Genomic DNA, 15,323 nt, shown 5'->3' on the forward strand with positions numbered 1-15,323 from the left:
TAAAATATTTTAACTGGTTTTGGACTGTCTGAGTGGGTTTTCTGCTAGGATAAACATGTAATAAAATATCTGTGTAACTGCTAAGTTAGTTTGCCATTAAATAATTTAATATTGCAATATAATGGACTCAAACACAGCAAAAGCATAAAATCTTACCAAGTAGTTTTGGTCTAGTTTCTGGTGCAAATATCTTGGAACACTTGAAAGAAGACAAAACTAGGTTACAAGTAACTTTTCAGCAAAACATAGAAGCTTGTTTTAAGTCGGTAATCCCTTTTTATTACTTTTTATCGATGAAAACATTCTAGTTCCACGGGCAAGAGGGACTAAAGCCGTTACTTAGCAACCGCCCGTTACTTAGCAACCAGTTTTAGTTCCACTGGCAGATTATTTCACTTATAACATTATTTCACTTATAAAAGTGAAATAATCTGCTAGTGAAACTTGTATTTTTCATCAATATTAAACAAGCTCTTAAATCTTATTTAAAAGTTATTTAAAAGGTAGTTGTGTTTCATTTCAAAACAAAACTAACACAAGAAACTAGACCAAAACTAAATCTACTTGGTAAGATTTTGTGTTTTTGCGGTGATAACAGATCTGAATTTCATGTTGAATATGATGAAATCCCCTCCAAACGCACTAAACATGAAGATCACATTAAAAGGAATCACTGCAGTGTTTCGATAATCGCTCAGTTACGGTCACACGAGGTCAGCTAACTTTGGGATTAACTAAATTAAACGACAAAAACAGAACATAATACATGTTTAAAAAAAAAACAAAAAACAAATGGGTCTGATGGGATAGTTATTGGCCTTCAAAAAGAAGACATACTTACAGAGTATTAGGGCCACGCTAAGAAAAGAAACATTGATAAAAATTAAAATTACGAGTATAAAGTCATAGGATAAAGAGAATAAAGTCAAAATAATAAGAGTTGAAAGAAAAGGATAGTCAAAAAATTACAAGATCAAAGTCTTAATGGTCCAAGAATGAAGTTATACTACACAAATTAAGTCAAAATAATACAAGAATAAAGTCCTAATGAGAAAAATTCATATTAATACAAGAACTAAATCAAAATAATATGAGGATAAATTCTAAATCATGACAATAAAGTCATAATATTACCATAATAAAATGGTAATATGACTATACTTTTATTATTTTGACTTTATTTTCAGGTGATTTTAAATCTATTCTTGTACGACTTTCTCATATTATTTCGTCTTTATTCCTGTATTATTTCACATTTATTTTTGTATCATTTTGACTTTATTCTCATAATATGAGTTTAATCTTATAATATGACTGTTGTCGTATTATTTCAGCTTTATTCACATAATGTTTTGACTTTAGTCTCGTGATTTTATATTTTTTTATTTCCTAGCGTGGCTCTGATTCTCCGATGTTGAAACTAAAGGTCTAAGTTTCTTCTGAGTCACATTTCGAATAGGGAAGCAGGATGTAGTTCTATCAGGAACAGAAACGGTCGTCTCTGTGCCGAATCGTTCCCACATTTCCTCACACTGAACTACGCAGACGGATGACAACGTAAAGCAAACGCATCATGAAGGTCCATGTCAGCTCATGCATCTTTTCCCTTTCTGTTGGATCGCATCGAAGCGACGGTCAGCTGATCTGTCAGCATCCGGTCATTCTGGGGCTTAAAATGAAGCAGAGCTGAACTTTCCTGGCCGGTCCGTCTCTCTGTAAGGAATCCATCTTGACTCGGATGCTCTGTACTTCCTGTGGTGAGTCAGCTGCTTCCCTCTGTCTCAGTTAAATGAGTCCAATCAGCCGCCTCCTGTTACGATGCGTCTCCTCCGGCGTTAGGAGCTGACCTGCGTCGCCTCGCCGCCCGTCTCCACCAGCGTCACCTGACCTTCCTCCCCTTCCATGATGATTCCCCCTTCCTGCAGCACCACCATCTCTCCCTCCTCCTCCACTACGCCGGCGGCGCCCTCCTCCTCGTCCTCCCCTCCCACCACCTCCTCCGGGCTGGCGGCGTTGGCGCCGGCCGCGGCGTTGCCGTTGCTGGTGTTGGCCTGACTCTGGGCCATGGCCTCCAGCTTCATACGGTACTCCTCGGCTTCCTGCTCCTTACGGAGGAGCTGCTGCCGGTACTCCTGAGCCTTCCTGTTAGCTTCCTGCAGCTGTCTCTGCAGCAGCTCCTGAAGAGCGAAGAAGAAGAAACTTTTACAATGAAAACAGACAAAATAGAAAACCGAACTGACCAGAAAATCCCATCAGTACCAGATAATCCAAAGTTTGTTTTCTGTTTCTTTTTTAATTTCTCCACATTCACCAGTCAGTCAGTTCTGGTGTTCCACATGGTGCTGCACTTGGGCAAGTTTGATTTAGCCTTTAATACAGAGTTTCTCAACTTTGGTCCTCAGCGCCCCCTGCTCTGCATGTTTTAGATGTGCCTCTATTCCAGAACAGCTGATTCAAATGATTGCATGACCACCAAGTACTGCAGAAGCCTGTAAATCACCCAGAGATACAATTCAGGTGTGTGGCAGAAGGGAAATGCCTAAAACATGGAGGACAGGGGGGCGGTGAGGACCAGGGTTGAGAAACACTGCTTTAATATCTCCAAAATGAATTTATTCATAACAGAAATGTTCAATTCAGCGGATCATGTTCAAATTTGAATTATTTATTGAACATAATTTAAATAACACATATCTAGATGAATAAGGAAGTTTTCACACCTGGTAGTTCGGTAGACTCGGTTTGATTGGGGACCAAAATCGCAACATTTGTTACATTTTCAGCTGTTTCTCTTTCACACTGTGTCAAACGATCCAAATTAATTAAAATAACCTGTTCCCCTCCTCTCCTGTGGGGGCGCTGTACCAAGAGCTACTGAAGGAAACAACATGAAAACCTCTGAAGAAGACAATAACTCAACTTCCTTCTTCATGAAATGTAGATTTTAATGGTTGTCGGATTTCTCTTTTGTCTTTGGCAAAAGACTATGAGCCATTTCTGTAGCTAGCGCTAGACGCTTGCATTAGTATTGGTTGTATTTACCCAGAATTCCCTGCTTTATAATAAAATATCTGGAGGGACATTTTGACCAGTGAATTGATGTGACTGTAAATGTCTTTTACTTTGTAACAACCCTGTGTTAAATGTAATTCAGCTACGTGAACAGGAAGTACTCACAGTCTCTCCTGTGTCGTTGTGGTTGTTGGTCACCTCCAGCTTCCTCTTCCTGGAGGGCGGAGGCTGCTGCTCCTCTGTTACCACCTCCTCCGTCACCGTGTTGGCCGGCACTGCGAGCACTGACAGAGAAAAAACAAACCAATAATTATCGGCACATGAGCCGTCCTGCAGCCCTCAGCCTGGGACTTACTCTGCTGTCCGTGCTGCATCGTGACGAAGAAGGGCTGGGACATCCCCCCCGTGGTCTGAAGGTTGCCATGTTGGTCCGTTACGATCGTGATGACCCGCTGACCGCTCTCGTTCACCACTGCGGCATGCTGGATGTTGGAGTCCAGAGCGCTGGCTGCCATCGCCTCCTCCGACTCTCCTGCAGAGCAAAAGCATTTCAGAGAGAAATCTCTTCAGCTGGAGGCCCTGACTTTACAACCAGCTGAAAGAAACATTTAAACATCTGAAGCTTTAAATCAAAAGGTCAAGAAAATATTTATAAAAATTAACATCAAGCAAATAAAGTAGCCTGATTTTTTTCCTGCATGAAATAGACTTTACAGTTATTGTCATTGTACAAAGGCAACAATGCATAAAGAGTATGTATATAAAATACTGAAAAACACAAAATACAAGCGTTACTGGTACAGATAAATAATAAAATAAACATAAATCTAGACTAAATATAAAATAATAATGTATTGATATACATGAGGCAAAAATATAACAAGAATTTTGCAAATTTCTGCATTAAAAATCTAGTTTTCAGTTTCTTTTTAACTTAAAAAAATTTATTAAAAACAGGATTTCAGTCACTTTCTTTCAAAACGCTTGCTATATTTAGCCAAGTTTAATAAATTAAATAAAAGCTGATTTGGGTTCAGCAAAGTCGACATTTCAGAAAAGGTTTATGGTTCTATTAATTATTAAAAGCTTGATAATACAAAGACAAATACTTTGTGTCATACTTTACATTTTCTACTGTCAGAAACCTCGAACACGCCGATGTAAACTTTTTCTCATGTTTTCATGTCGGCATAACAAACTTCACTCCTTGGCCTCAGAAGGCTTCAGTTCCTTGTCTTCTCCAGGTCAGAGTATTTAAACGCCGTTGAACCAACACCAGGTTCATTTTGGGTTCATTTAAACAGTTTCTGTTCTCACCTGCGCTGGCCTTGTTCAGCAGCTCCGCCAGGTTCACCACGCCCCCAGGGATGGCGGGAATTCCCTGGATTATGAACTGTGGCTGGTTGGTGGTGCTGCTCGTCTCCACGTTCATGCTCACCTGGTTCATGTTAACCTGGTTCTGCATGCTCTCCTGTAAGCAGACACCAGCAAACATCTGGCTAAGTGCAAACATGCTAGCTAATTAGCTCCTACAGTGGATTAATTTAAAATTATTCTGTTGGTGCGGATCTTAAGTTGGCACTTTGATGTGGCATCCAGCAGAAAGAGTAAATGTTTAAGATGATTTGCAGCTGCAGTGATAACTAGAAACAACTTAATTTGACTAGATGTTGCAGCTCCTCTCACCTGCAGCATCAGCATCAGCTCCGTGTTCTGGATGTCGGCTGCGATGTCGAACGGCGTCTTGTCGAATTTGCTGCGCGCGTGGACGTCGGCACCGTGTTTGATGAGGGTGTCGCACACGCCGTGGTGGCCGTGCTGCGCCGCCCAGTGGAGAGCCGTCATCTTCAGCATGTCTTTGGCGTTGATGTCTGCACCGCTCTGAAGCAGGTTTACCAAAAACGATTTAAAACATTAATTCACATGAATTTATCTGGTCGTCTGCATTTAGAGCAAAGAGTGAAAGTCTTGATGCGACGTTTAGTCGTTTCACACAAACTTTCATGTGATCATTAAAGACTTTTGCTTTTTTTAAATACTTCACAATCATGTTTAAGATTTTATTGTTTGTCTTGTCCCCCACTTCATATTTACTACTTTTAAAGTTTTAGCGGTTTTATATAACTAGATTAATTGTTTACAAACTGTTTGTTTTTAATTGCTTTACTGTTTATAAATTGGTTCATCTATTGCTTTTAAACTAGTTCTTTTTATTCTTCATCAACTAGCTCTTTTATTGTTTATTATTATTAATATTTAGCATTATCTGCTCCGTCCACTGTTCTGTCTATATACATTAAATGCACTGTAAGAGTCAAAAACACAATTCTGTCCAACTATTTTCTGGTCTTTGGATCCACCACCCCCCTGGTGATGTCATAAAGGTAAAGAAAAGATGGCCGACTGAAACAAACTGCAGCCAGTCGGTCCTGAAGTCCCACCCGGATCAGCAGCTCTACGATGACTGTGTGTCCCTCAGCAGCTGCCATATGCAGCGGGGTCCTGTCCACTTTGGTTCGGGCGTCTCTGCTGACGCCCGCTCTCAGCAGGACGTCGGCGGTGGAGTAGTGGCCGTGCTGGGCGGCCAGGTGGAGGGGCGATGTCCCCAACTGTGGAGAAAGAAGAGGAAGAAGAAGAGGAAGAAATCACATGCAGATTAAACAACTGTGACATCACTGCAGTGAATAAACTGGCTGCTTCAGCTGGTTGGTGTGGAAAAGTGAGATCAAAAGCACAAAAAGAGACAAAAGTCATTAAAGGAAATGTTGTTATAACAGAACCAAATGAATTTAATCAGTTTCTGTTTTGAACCACCTGAAGTCTGTATTACATTCTTAATATGCAGATCAAAATATTCACCAACTCTTTTCTCCATTTTATTGCATTTATGTAATAAAGTTTTTATTTTCTTATTTAAAAGAGGAACTGAGTTATTTGTCTGTTTGCATTTTTAATGTATTTCTAATATTGTATTAAAAATTATTAGAGGTTAAATGAAAAATGTGCCAAATATTTTTTTATCTGATTAACTGCCCAAATAATCGATTAGTAAAATTATTGATGGTTGCAGCTCTGAATAAAATACATTAAAGTCTGTGGTTGGAAATGACAAAATGAGAAAAAAGCTTTACTTTTATCGAGTCATTGCATAATTTAGAGGTAGAACAGATTATTGTAAAGGAGTATTCTGAGCGTCTCACCCAGTCGGTGGTGAACGGCGCTCCGTTGGCCATCAAGTTTCGGACCTCATCGTCGTTTCCTTTCCTTGCTGCTTCCAGCAGCCGCTTCCCCAGATCCACCAGCGACATCTAACACACATCAGAGCAGCGGTTCATAAAAAACACTTGCAATGCTTATCCTCATCCAAAATACACAGATTTTAGATTAGCAGCATGAGCCACATTCTGCAAATTACAATATGAATTCTGATGAGGCTCATTTGTCAGATTAAAAGCCTTTTGAACAATTTTTCAAGCAAAGTTTATTGGTCTGATGTAATATCTAATATTAAATGTTGTGTTTTCATTAGCTGCAAGCAGAAAACCATCATAATTAACAAAAGTAAAGGGTTGAAAACATCAGTCTGTGGTGTACCTTTCAATAACAATGTAATTTATTGAACATTAATTGAACTGTATTTTCAGCTTATGTTGTGGCTAAAAACATGAAAATGAAACACAGGCAGTGACGGCTACATGAACAAAAAACAAAAATAACTCCAAACTATAGTTATTTAGTTTCTAAGACAGGAAAATGAATTAACAGCAGTTTAAAAATAGATCAAAGTAAAAACAGTTGCTTTTTTCCAAAAATGTAAAACCTAAACAGTTTTTAAATGGTTACAACAATGGTTTTAATAGTTCTCAAATGTTTTGGGAATTAGTTTCACACATTATCCACATAAACTGATTTATTTATGTCAGAAAATATTCTTTTAATGCTGGTGAAAGCTTATAAAATCTATCATTAAAAAACTTTAATGATGCCTTTCTTAGGTTCAATGTGAATATTTAACTAAGCCTAAGTGGATTTATTTATTAAACACCAGAACATAATTAATCTGTCAATTTATTTCACTGAAACTCTCCAACAAAAAAAAAAGTTAAAAACTGCTTTCAAAAAAGAAGGGTGTTAGCTTCCCCCTCCATTCACTGTAACGGGGTTTCAAAGCTAAATATGTGTCTATTATCGGACAACACCCCGCCTTTCAGTAACAAACTGCATTTACAACAAAATAAAAACTTGTGCAGTTTCAATAATTTAGTTTAAAAAAAATTGGACAACTTTTCCGGTTCATGAGCAAATTTATAAAAGCAAATTATGGTCTTATAAACAGGATCACGCATACATATTCATATGTGTCCGATTATGGAATTACTCGCATTCAAGCATTAGCCTATTACCTTCCTTTTTGCTAAAACTATACAGAAAAAAACTTCTTAAGAATCAAAGTGGGACCATTTTGTAAAACGAGTTATTAGTTTGAGGACCTTTTGTGAGTTTATAATGATAATTTAATATTTTTGTAACTGTTAAAAGTCTCGTCCGATAATGGAACTCCTGCGAACAAACACTGTTTGTTATTGCGAAACAGCGGAGCGGGACGAGACTTCTGTCTCCGGGGCCGAGGAGCCATTTTACGCGCCTTCACGGCCAGAAAATAGACCGCCATGTGCCACGTACCCCCGTCCCCCCATCTAAGCTGCTTTCTACGGCATTCTACATATAAACATCTCCGTCGGTGCTACCGAGAAATAAACAGAAGCACCGACAGGAAACTGTTTGATATTAAGTTGTTGGTTTTCCGGGGGAAGTCACATAGAAATTTCCTATTTTACACACGGAGAAAAAACTACTTCCACATCCGGTTAAGTTGCATTCTGCAAGCGTGCACCGCCAAAGCGCTTACCGGAGGAGTGTATGATGATATTGTTCCACCTTTTGTGGTTATTTCTGTAATCTTTAAATATAAGAAAGCTCGGAAAATATGAGTCTTCTCCTGGCGTACGACAGCAGAGCGGCTACTTACCGCCTTCAGGTTTGTTCGGGTCCAACCAGGCTGCTCCTCTCTGCTAATGTTAGCAAGCTAGCCGGCTAAGAAGCGCAAACCCCGCCGCGTGAAGAGGATTTGTGCGATTTTATGGTTCCCCGAGACGTAGCATGGGCCAGATATGCGAAGAATCTGTTTCAAAATTCGCTAAAAACGGGCATTTGGGACCTCTGTAGCTTGTCGTAGTCCTCAGAGCTTGTTTACTGCTGAAAGTTAGCAATCGGTAGCAGTTACGCAGCCGGAAGTTGATATTGAGCCTTCAAAATAAGACTAGTTCTCGTTATTTTAATTTTAAAAAATTAAATGTCACGAAAATGCAGCTTTTATCGCGTCTTCCAATTTATGCGATTCCGTCAGATTTTAAAATGGTCAAATATTTGAACACTTGTCAAAATATTTCATATAAATAAGAAGAATACCAGACATACTTTGTCATCTCAGCTTTAACGTTCAACTAAGATGTATCATGTGTTAAATTCAGAGCTGCACACTATATTAGATCACAACCTGTGCCATGGATGCCACTAAAATATTTGACCAATTCTTCGTAGATTTTATTTTGTACAGAAATATTAAAAAGTTATGCTATATTATATTCAGAGTTTTAATTACATCAGACTAAACAATATAAAAATATGGCACGAGACAACACTGACTAGAAACTTTTTGTCAAAAATAATAATTAGAAAAATTAACATAACTGCCCACTGACTTTTTGCATTTTACATGTGTTATTATTTTTGGAAAATATTTTACCACTTTTAAAGTAAATATTCTTCCAATATATATAAAGATACGGTATAAAAATTAAAGCCTTAAAGTGTAGATAATTTTTTGCGAGTCAAAATACGCTAAAGTATTTCACCAAAATACCAGTTTATCACCGCCCCCATTTTACTTTGAAAGTCATGGCAGGAAATGCGTACTTTTTTCATTCTGCTGTTTACCAGACAACTATGTTAGCCGTTAGCCCGTAAGCGTTCAAATGGTTAAAAAGTTATATTTCGGCTGGTTTTTGCCTCTTTTGCTACCCGGTAAACCCTGTAACTGTATTTCAACAGGGGTGTGTGATAGTCTGGCAGGGATTCACCCGCCGAGGAGCCGTTTAAAAACTCTTGATTATTGTGTTTTGTCTGATACAAATATGGCGGCGGCGCGACACCGGAGGTGGAAGCCATAATACGTTAACCTCCCTGTGGGTGGGGCTTAGCCAGCGCGAACCAGAACAGACCAGAAATCAGCTTACTGCAGCATGTATAACGCTGAGACTCACGCGAAGTCAGAAAACATGCTGATCCCAGAACAGGGGGTGAAAAATCAGAGCTCTCCTGTCCCTTCTAAGACACTATTTAAAAGATGTCGGAGTTGAATTTACCGCAGAGCTTAATTTAATTAAAAATTTAGCTGAACTCCCTAAAATAAACACATTTTTAAACGTGGTTTAGACAATTTGCAAAGTGAGTGTTATCGGTTTTTAAACTTGAAAGGCAAATATGTTAACGTTTTTTGTGTATTTTTATTTAAAAACTATATTTTAAACTGTATCAAAAGCAAACAAAAAAAGAGATCTTACTAGTTCTGTGTTAAGATTATTTACTGACTTTATATGCGTGGCTCCATGCTACCTGCTTCAATAATCCATGTATCGTTCACGCTTAAACCAGTACTGGATTTTTCTTTAAGGTGTGAAAACACTTTATTATTTCAACTTATTTTTTGCTGATAATTAATTTGAATCTTGGGAGAAATGTGATTAGTAGTTTATAAAATTATACAATGTTTTTTTTTTCTCAAATGCCTTCCCACTCCTGCCATGTCATGTAAAAGTAAACAAATGTTATACTATATATTAAGTTTTTTTTTTTTTTATTACTTTAAAATACTTGTTTAATGCAATAAAGTACAACTTATTAGAAAACATACTGTGTGACTGTCTGGATTTTGTTTTGATTCAGTTTTCATGGTGCCTAAGTCTAAACTTACTCCAAATATACTGGATAAGTTTTTTTTTATTATCTTAATATTTTACTCAGATTCTAATTTTTTGGGGGGGGAATTGATACATTTTAAATAAATCAGACTGGACTCTTAAAAAAAGGATCCTTTTATTTCTGGTGTCAGGTCTGTTCTGAAGTTTCAGTTTTGCTCAACAACAGCAAGTGACAAAAATAAATAAATACATGCATAAATAAATAAAAACATGAAGAATTAGCTGTTAGTACAGCGGATCCTAAGAAAATGACAAAAGGCACAAACGTTAACTCATAAAACAAAAATCAAACTGCAGGATGTTAAATAATTACAGTCTTATTTCATACCAGATGAATCAGACTAAATGGGACAGGAAGTTGTTTGATCCTGCAGCCAAAATGTGCAGATAGATTAAAATAAACTCATTTATTTTAGATTAAATCTATGCAAAATATATAAGGTGTTTCTAAGTGTTGCAGTTTGTAAAATCCAAATAATTAAACTTGAACAAACTGAGATGTAAATAAATAACCTTAGATAATCAGGTGAACTTTAGTCTGGTTGCAGAATTAGGAGGTCTAGTCTCAGATTATTGACGGTTCTGGATGAAGTCGGGCTGATCTGGGTTCAGGTTCTGGCGGGTTCAGGGCAGCAGGTTCAGGTCAGCCAGCAGAGCGTCCACATCAGCGATGGGAGCTCTCCAGTAATTAAAGGAGGAAAACTCAGACAACTCCTCGTCCTGCGGGGAAAACAAGCGTAAAGATGCTGCAGGTTCTGGGACAGGACAACCCAATGAACTCAGAAACGGTTTGTAAACTATCAGCTCGCCTCGTCGTCCTGTCTGCGCAGCTGGGACGTCTTGTCCCTCGCCTTGCTGCTGCTGATCGGATCGCCGACAGCGAATCCCAGATCCTCCAACTCCGACAGGTCGAGGGTCGGGATCGGCTGCCTCCAGAAGAGGAACGAGTCGTACTGGCTGCTGGATTTCTCCATCCTGTCGCAGTCTGTAAACAAAAACGTTTAAAATAAACATGAACAGACACACAGTGCTGTCCAAACTGAGGCCCAGGGGCCATGTGTGGCGCATGCAGCAGTTCAGTGTGGGCCCTGGACGCAGATTAGCAGAGCTGAATAGAACCTGGTTAGATTTACTCCATTACATTTACTTCAGTAACTTTTTGTAAAAATGTGTGTTTAGGAATATTTTTAGCACGCTGTACTTCTAACTCTTATTAAAATAAAATTTCTGGATTTTCTACCCACTGATTGAAAGACAAACATGTTTTAACCAAATATTCACCAGACTCAGACACAGACCTGCAGGTTTTGTTAAAGATTCATAAGTTATTTATTGAAAGAAACTGGCTTGGAAAACATGTTATTTAGTCTGATTTGGTTATTTTTTGCTGCTTATGTGAATTATTGTCAGTTTTGTCTTTAAAATGCCAAAATTTCCACTTAACTCCATATTTTGGTCCATTTAATTATGTAATTTTTAAATATTAAATGATGAATAATTTGATCAGTTAGTCAGTAGTTGAGCAAACTTTTTACCAAATACTTTTTTATTCCGACTTGAGTAATTTCTTGGGCCCCTACATTTTACTTTTATTTCAGTAGAAATATGTTGAAGTAGTGCTACTTTCACCACCTCTTCAGTGTAGGAATGTTTTACTCCAGCAAATGGAGCTGATGCAGACGAAGACTCTTTGTTGTTTTTTTTTGTGTGCAATTTTCAATAACAGATGTACGTCTTAAATAGAAACTATTCTGTACAAAACAATTGTTTTTCTTTTTTTAGCCAGAGTAAATCTAAAGTAATCTTTTACTCAAAAACGAGTTATTAGTTTGAGGACCTTCTGTGAGTTTATAATGATAATTTAATATTTTTGTAACTGTTAAAAGTCTCGTCCGATAATGGAACTCCATTTTTGTTGCTGAATAAACTAAAATTGACATCTTGACCAATGAGTTAAGAAACTGTACAACTTTCAGTCCCTTTTTCAAACCTTTCACTTAAAATATTACATGTCAATTTGTTAGAAAGAAAAGAATACACAGCAAAATTATTGTGCATTTTTAGTTGAACACGTCAAAATGCAAAATGTTATTTTTTGCAGTGTTTTGGTCCAGTTTCTAATACAAAAATCTTATTTCCCTTGAAGTAAAAAAACTAACTTTGAAGTAACTTTTAAGCAAAATATAGGAGCTGTTTTAAGTCAATAATTCCTTAATTTTGATTTTAAAAAGTAATAGTTTCACTGATATTGTTACAAGTGAAATAATCTGTAGTGAAACTAGAAGTGGTTGCTAGGTGACGGGCTGGACTTGGCTGGGGTTGCTAGGTAACACCACAGCGCAATGAGTGGAGTCTTATTTACAGTGTACTAAGACAGATTGATCTGTTCACAAGTTATTTATCTCATAACAGAGCGACATGATGATAGTTTCAACAAATATCTAAAAAAAAAAAAAAAAAAACATTTTATAAAAGTTACGTATTGCAGCTTTAACCAGGTCAAACAGCTGAATCCCTGGTAACTCAAATGCAACAAAGATGCTTCAAAATCTGTTGAAATCGGTCAAAAACTCTCCTACAGCTTGATTCGTTTACCTCTTGTGATGTCATCAAGTCAGCAGTTCACAAATCAGGACTAGTAACTTGTTATACTGTTCATTTTGTAAAATCGCTGCATTAAAACCAATACTACATAACCCAGCTTATTTTATTGATACATTTATTAGCAATAAAAAAAACACATCAATGCAGTACATTTAAAGTAAACTAGAATACATTTGTGAAGTCGCAGCACCGCAGAGACCAAGACCAAAATGGACGCTCCCGTCGGAGCTAAATTAGAAGATGATGGAGGTGATTATTGTTAGCCGGGTGTGGTTCAGCATCAGTCATCCTCTATTCCGTCAAACAGATGCGGATTATTCCTGACACCCACATGAAAAACTGGGTCACCGCAGTCGGAAATGCCGCTCAGATTTCTGCGGGTTTTATTTCAGGCTGGTTTTATTCCTGGAAACGCGTCCTGCATGCGTCAGCTCATTCATATCAGCACCAACAAAAACCTCCAGGCTGCTCGGCGACAAATAAAGAAAAACGGGGGTTAAAATCTGCCGCCTATATCGGCTGCTGGAGATATTGATTATTGGTTTTTGGTTGCGGTGGAGGATCGGCGGCAGATTGAGGCGTTGGCCGGCGCAGAAATCACGACTCAATCCATAAAATAATAAACAAATCAAAACAGGTTTCACTAAATAAATCAAAACTAGACTAACTAGAGTGTCTATCTCCTTATTTTAGAAGCGTAATTTTATTTTTAGATTAACCTCAGATGCGGCGAATATTAAAAATAAACAGGGATAAATACTAAATAAAATTCTTAATCAGCAGAGCAGGTAAATATTTTTCTACCTGTTTGTACCAGGATGCTTCCCTCTCCTTTTGTTCGGCTGGTTTCTTTTTGTAACTGGTGGGTCAGGTGGTGCCGCTGAGGTTCTGCCGCAGCTTTAATGAGCTCAGTGTCAAGTTCGGAGTTTTATACAGAAGCACGTCCGGTTGAGCACTTCAAAATAAGAGAGGAAGACCCTTTTCCCCGTCGGCCCAGCTAAATAAAATGGATTAAGAGCAGCAAATATTACCTAGCCTTTTGAAAAGTGATATGGCTGCAGTTTTTAGGTGTTGTTGATGTTTTAGTTTCCATCCACAAGAAAAATATATCTTAATAAAAATTAAATGTACTTTTAGTGTAAATTAAGTGCAATTATTCCATGAAAATATATCACAATTACTTACATCTACATATTAAGACTGTGTTTTATTTTGAAAGGAGCTAATATTTCCGGTATGCTGGGCTACATTTCTTCTGGGTTTGGTAATGAGCGCACGGTGGTACCCACACGAACCTACTTACATGTGTGCACCATGAGGCCACATAAAGAGGTTAAAAATCTAATATTAACTTAATTAATTCATTAGTTTATTTATTTATGTGGCTCAATTAGAGATGGATGGAGGCGCGGTTGGCTAAACAAATAAACAGCTGTTCTATTCTATTCTATTCTATTCTATTCTATTCTATTCTATTCTATTCTCAGAAACAATGGAAAATCTTCATTCAGCTTTTGAAACTCATAAAATACCTTGTTTTTGTCTAGAACATTTCTAATATTAATTTCAATATTACTGGGGTTTTTCTATCAAATTTCCCAAATTTCAGGTTCAGAAATGTTCTTATATTTTCTAGAAAATTTTCCACTTTTCAAACTCAGAAATTACCTTGTTTTTCTATAATGTTTCTCATATTAATCTCAAAATTTCTGAAAATTTTGTAGCACAATTTTCACTTTTCATGCTAAGAAATTTCAGAAAATTGTCTGGAAAATCTCATAGACTAATCTCAATATTTTATTTTTTTTTTGGTTTTTCTATCAAATTTTCAAATTCAGAAATTTTCTTGGACTTTTTTTTCTGGAAAATTTCTCTGATTTTTCTAGCAAATGTTGAACTTTTCAAACTCAGAAATGTCTAACCTTTTCAAGAAAATGTCTGAGATTAATCTCAATAATTTAGATTTTTCACCCCCAGCAAATTTTCCAAATTTTCCCATTTTTTCTAGAAAATTTCTGAACTTAATCTCAAAATTTCATTTTTCTCTAGCAAATTTTGAAATTCATTTCAAAATTTCTGATTTTTTTCTGGTAAATTTTCCACTTTTCAGACTCAGAAACGTCCTTAACATTTCTGAGCTCAGTCTCAAAATTTTTGGCAGAAATGTACCTTTCCTTTTTATCTATAATCTCCCCCACAGTTTATGCCCAAAAAGAGGTAAACTGTCGTTTTGTGTGTTGTACTCAGATGATTGTCTGCCGCCAGAAGGAGGCGCTGTTCGGCCGCTCAGAAGCAGTAAAAGGGAGGAGAAAAGATAAAAATGAAGGTCTTTAGTGAAAAAAGAGGGCGGATTTCCTGGTTGGAGCCACACCTCGCACACAGAGAGAGAGAAAGGCAGAGAGTCTGTCAGAAAGCTGCGGCTGGTTCATGATCTCACTCCTTCAGCCGCTCATTGCCTCCCTGCTGCTCCTCTCCGGTGAGTCCGCTGCCTCTTTTTCACTAAAAATAAGCAACACGAGCAATTATTTCATTGTAATTCACCGGAGAAACATGTAAACTGATTAAAATGCAGGAAATCTTCAGATGTTAGCTGAAGTTCGCAGGTCAACCACCTCCGGGAAGGACTGATTAATCTGTGAATTATTAATCTACTGTACACAAGAGTCG

At 37.5% G+C, this 15,323-nt stretch overlaps 2 protein-coding genes across 2 annotated transcripts; both read right to left on the bottom strand.

Annotated features, from left to right (window-relative positions):
- Window positions 1-1,616: 1,616 nt before the first annotated feature.
- On the bottom strand, window positions 1,617-9,893 carry gabpb2a (GA binding protein transcription factor subunit beta 2a). Its single transcript, XM_015041041.1, has 8 exons — window positions 8,042-9,893; window positions 6,213-6,320; window positions 5,454-5,621; window positions 4,699-4,893; window positions 4,330-4,483; window positions 3,368-3,544; window positions 3,178-3,296; window positions 1,617-2,177 (listed from the first exon to the last, which is right to left on the bottom strand). Exons 2-8 carry the CDS (start codon window positions 6,318-6,320, stop codon window positions 1,836-1,838), a joined length of 1,263 nt encoding a protein of 420 aa, XP_014896527.1. The 5' UTR covers window positions 8,042-9,893; the 3' UTR covers window positions 1,617-1,835.
- Window positions 9,894-10,148: 255 nt separating this feature from the next.
- Window positions 10,149-13,576, bottom strand: mllt11 (MLLT11 transcription factor 7 cofactor). The gene is made up of 3 exons (XM_015041045.1): window positions 13,461-13,576; window positions 10,862-11,037; window positions 10,149-10,772 (listed from the first exon to the last, which is right to left on the bottom strand). The coding sequence occupies exons 2-3, from the start codon at window positions 11,024-11,026 to the stop codon at window positions 10,677-10,679; spliced, it is 261 nt and encodes an 86-aa protein (XP_014896531.1). The 5' UTR covers window positions 11,027-11,037; window positions 13,461-13,576; the 3' UTR covers window positions 10,149-10,676.
- Between the last annotated feature and the right edge of the window lie 1,747 nt (window positions 13,577-15,323).

The sequence above is a fragment of the Poecilia latipinna genome, unplaced genomic scaffold (genome assembly GCF_001443285.1).
Source record: "Poecilia latipinna isolate Pla-1442-1.1 unplaced genomic scaffold, P_latipinna-1.0 Scaffold536, whole genome shotgun sequence".
Taxonomy (NCBI): Eukaryota; Metazoa; Chordata; class Actinopteri; order Cyprinodontiformes; family Poeciliidae; genus Poecilia; species Poecilia latipinna.

Excerpts from the sequence above, each read along its gene's own strand:
- gabpb2a (XM_015041041.1), bottom strand. The coding sequence starts at position 6,320 with ATGTCGCTGGTGGATCTGGGGAAGCGGCTGCTGGAAGCAGCAAGGAAA. Across the intron at positions 4,484-4,698 it reads AGCTGATGCTGATGCTGCAG|GAGAGCATGCAGAACCAGGT; the intron begins GTGAGAGGAGCT and ends GTCTGCTTACAG. Across the intron at positions 3,545-4,329 it reads GCTGAACAAGGCCAGCGCAG|GAGAGTCGGAGGAGGCGATG; the intron begins GTGAGAACAGAA and ends TTTGCTCTGCAG.
- mllt11 (XM_015041045.1), bottom strand. The coding sequence starts at position 11,026 with ATGGAGAAATCCAGCAGCCAGTACGACTCGTTCCTCTTCTGGAGGCAG. Across the intron at positions 10,773-10,861 it reads TGCGCAGACAGGACGACGAG|GACGAGGAGTTGTCTGAGTT; the intron begins GCGAGCTGATAG and ends TTTTCCCCGCAG.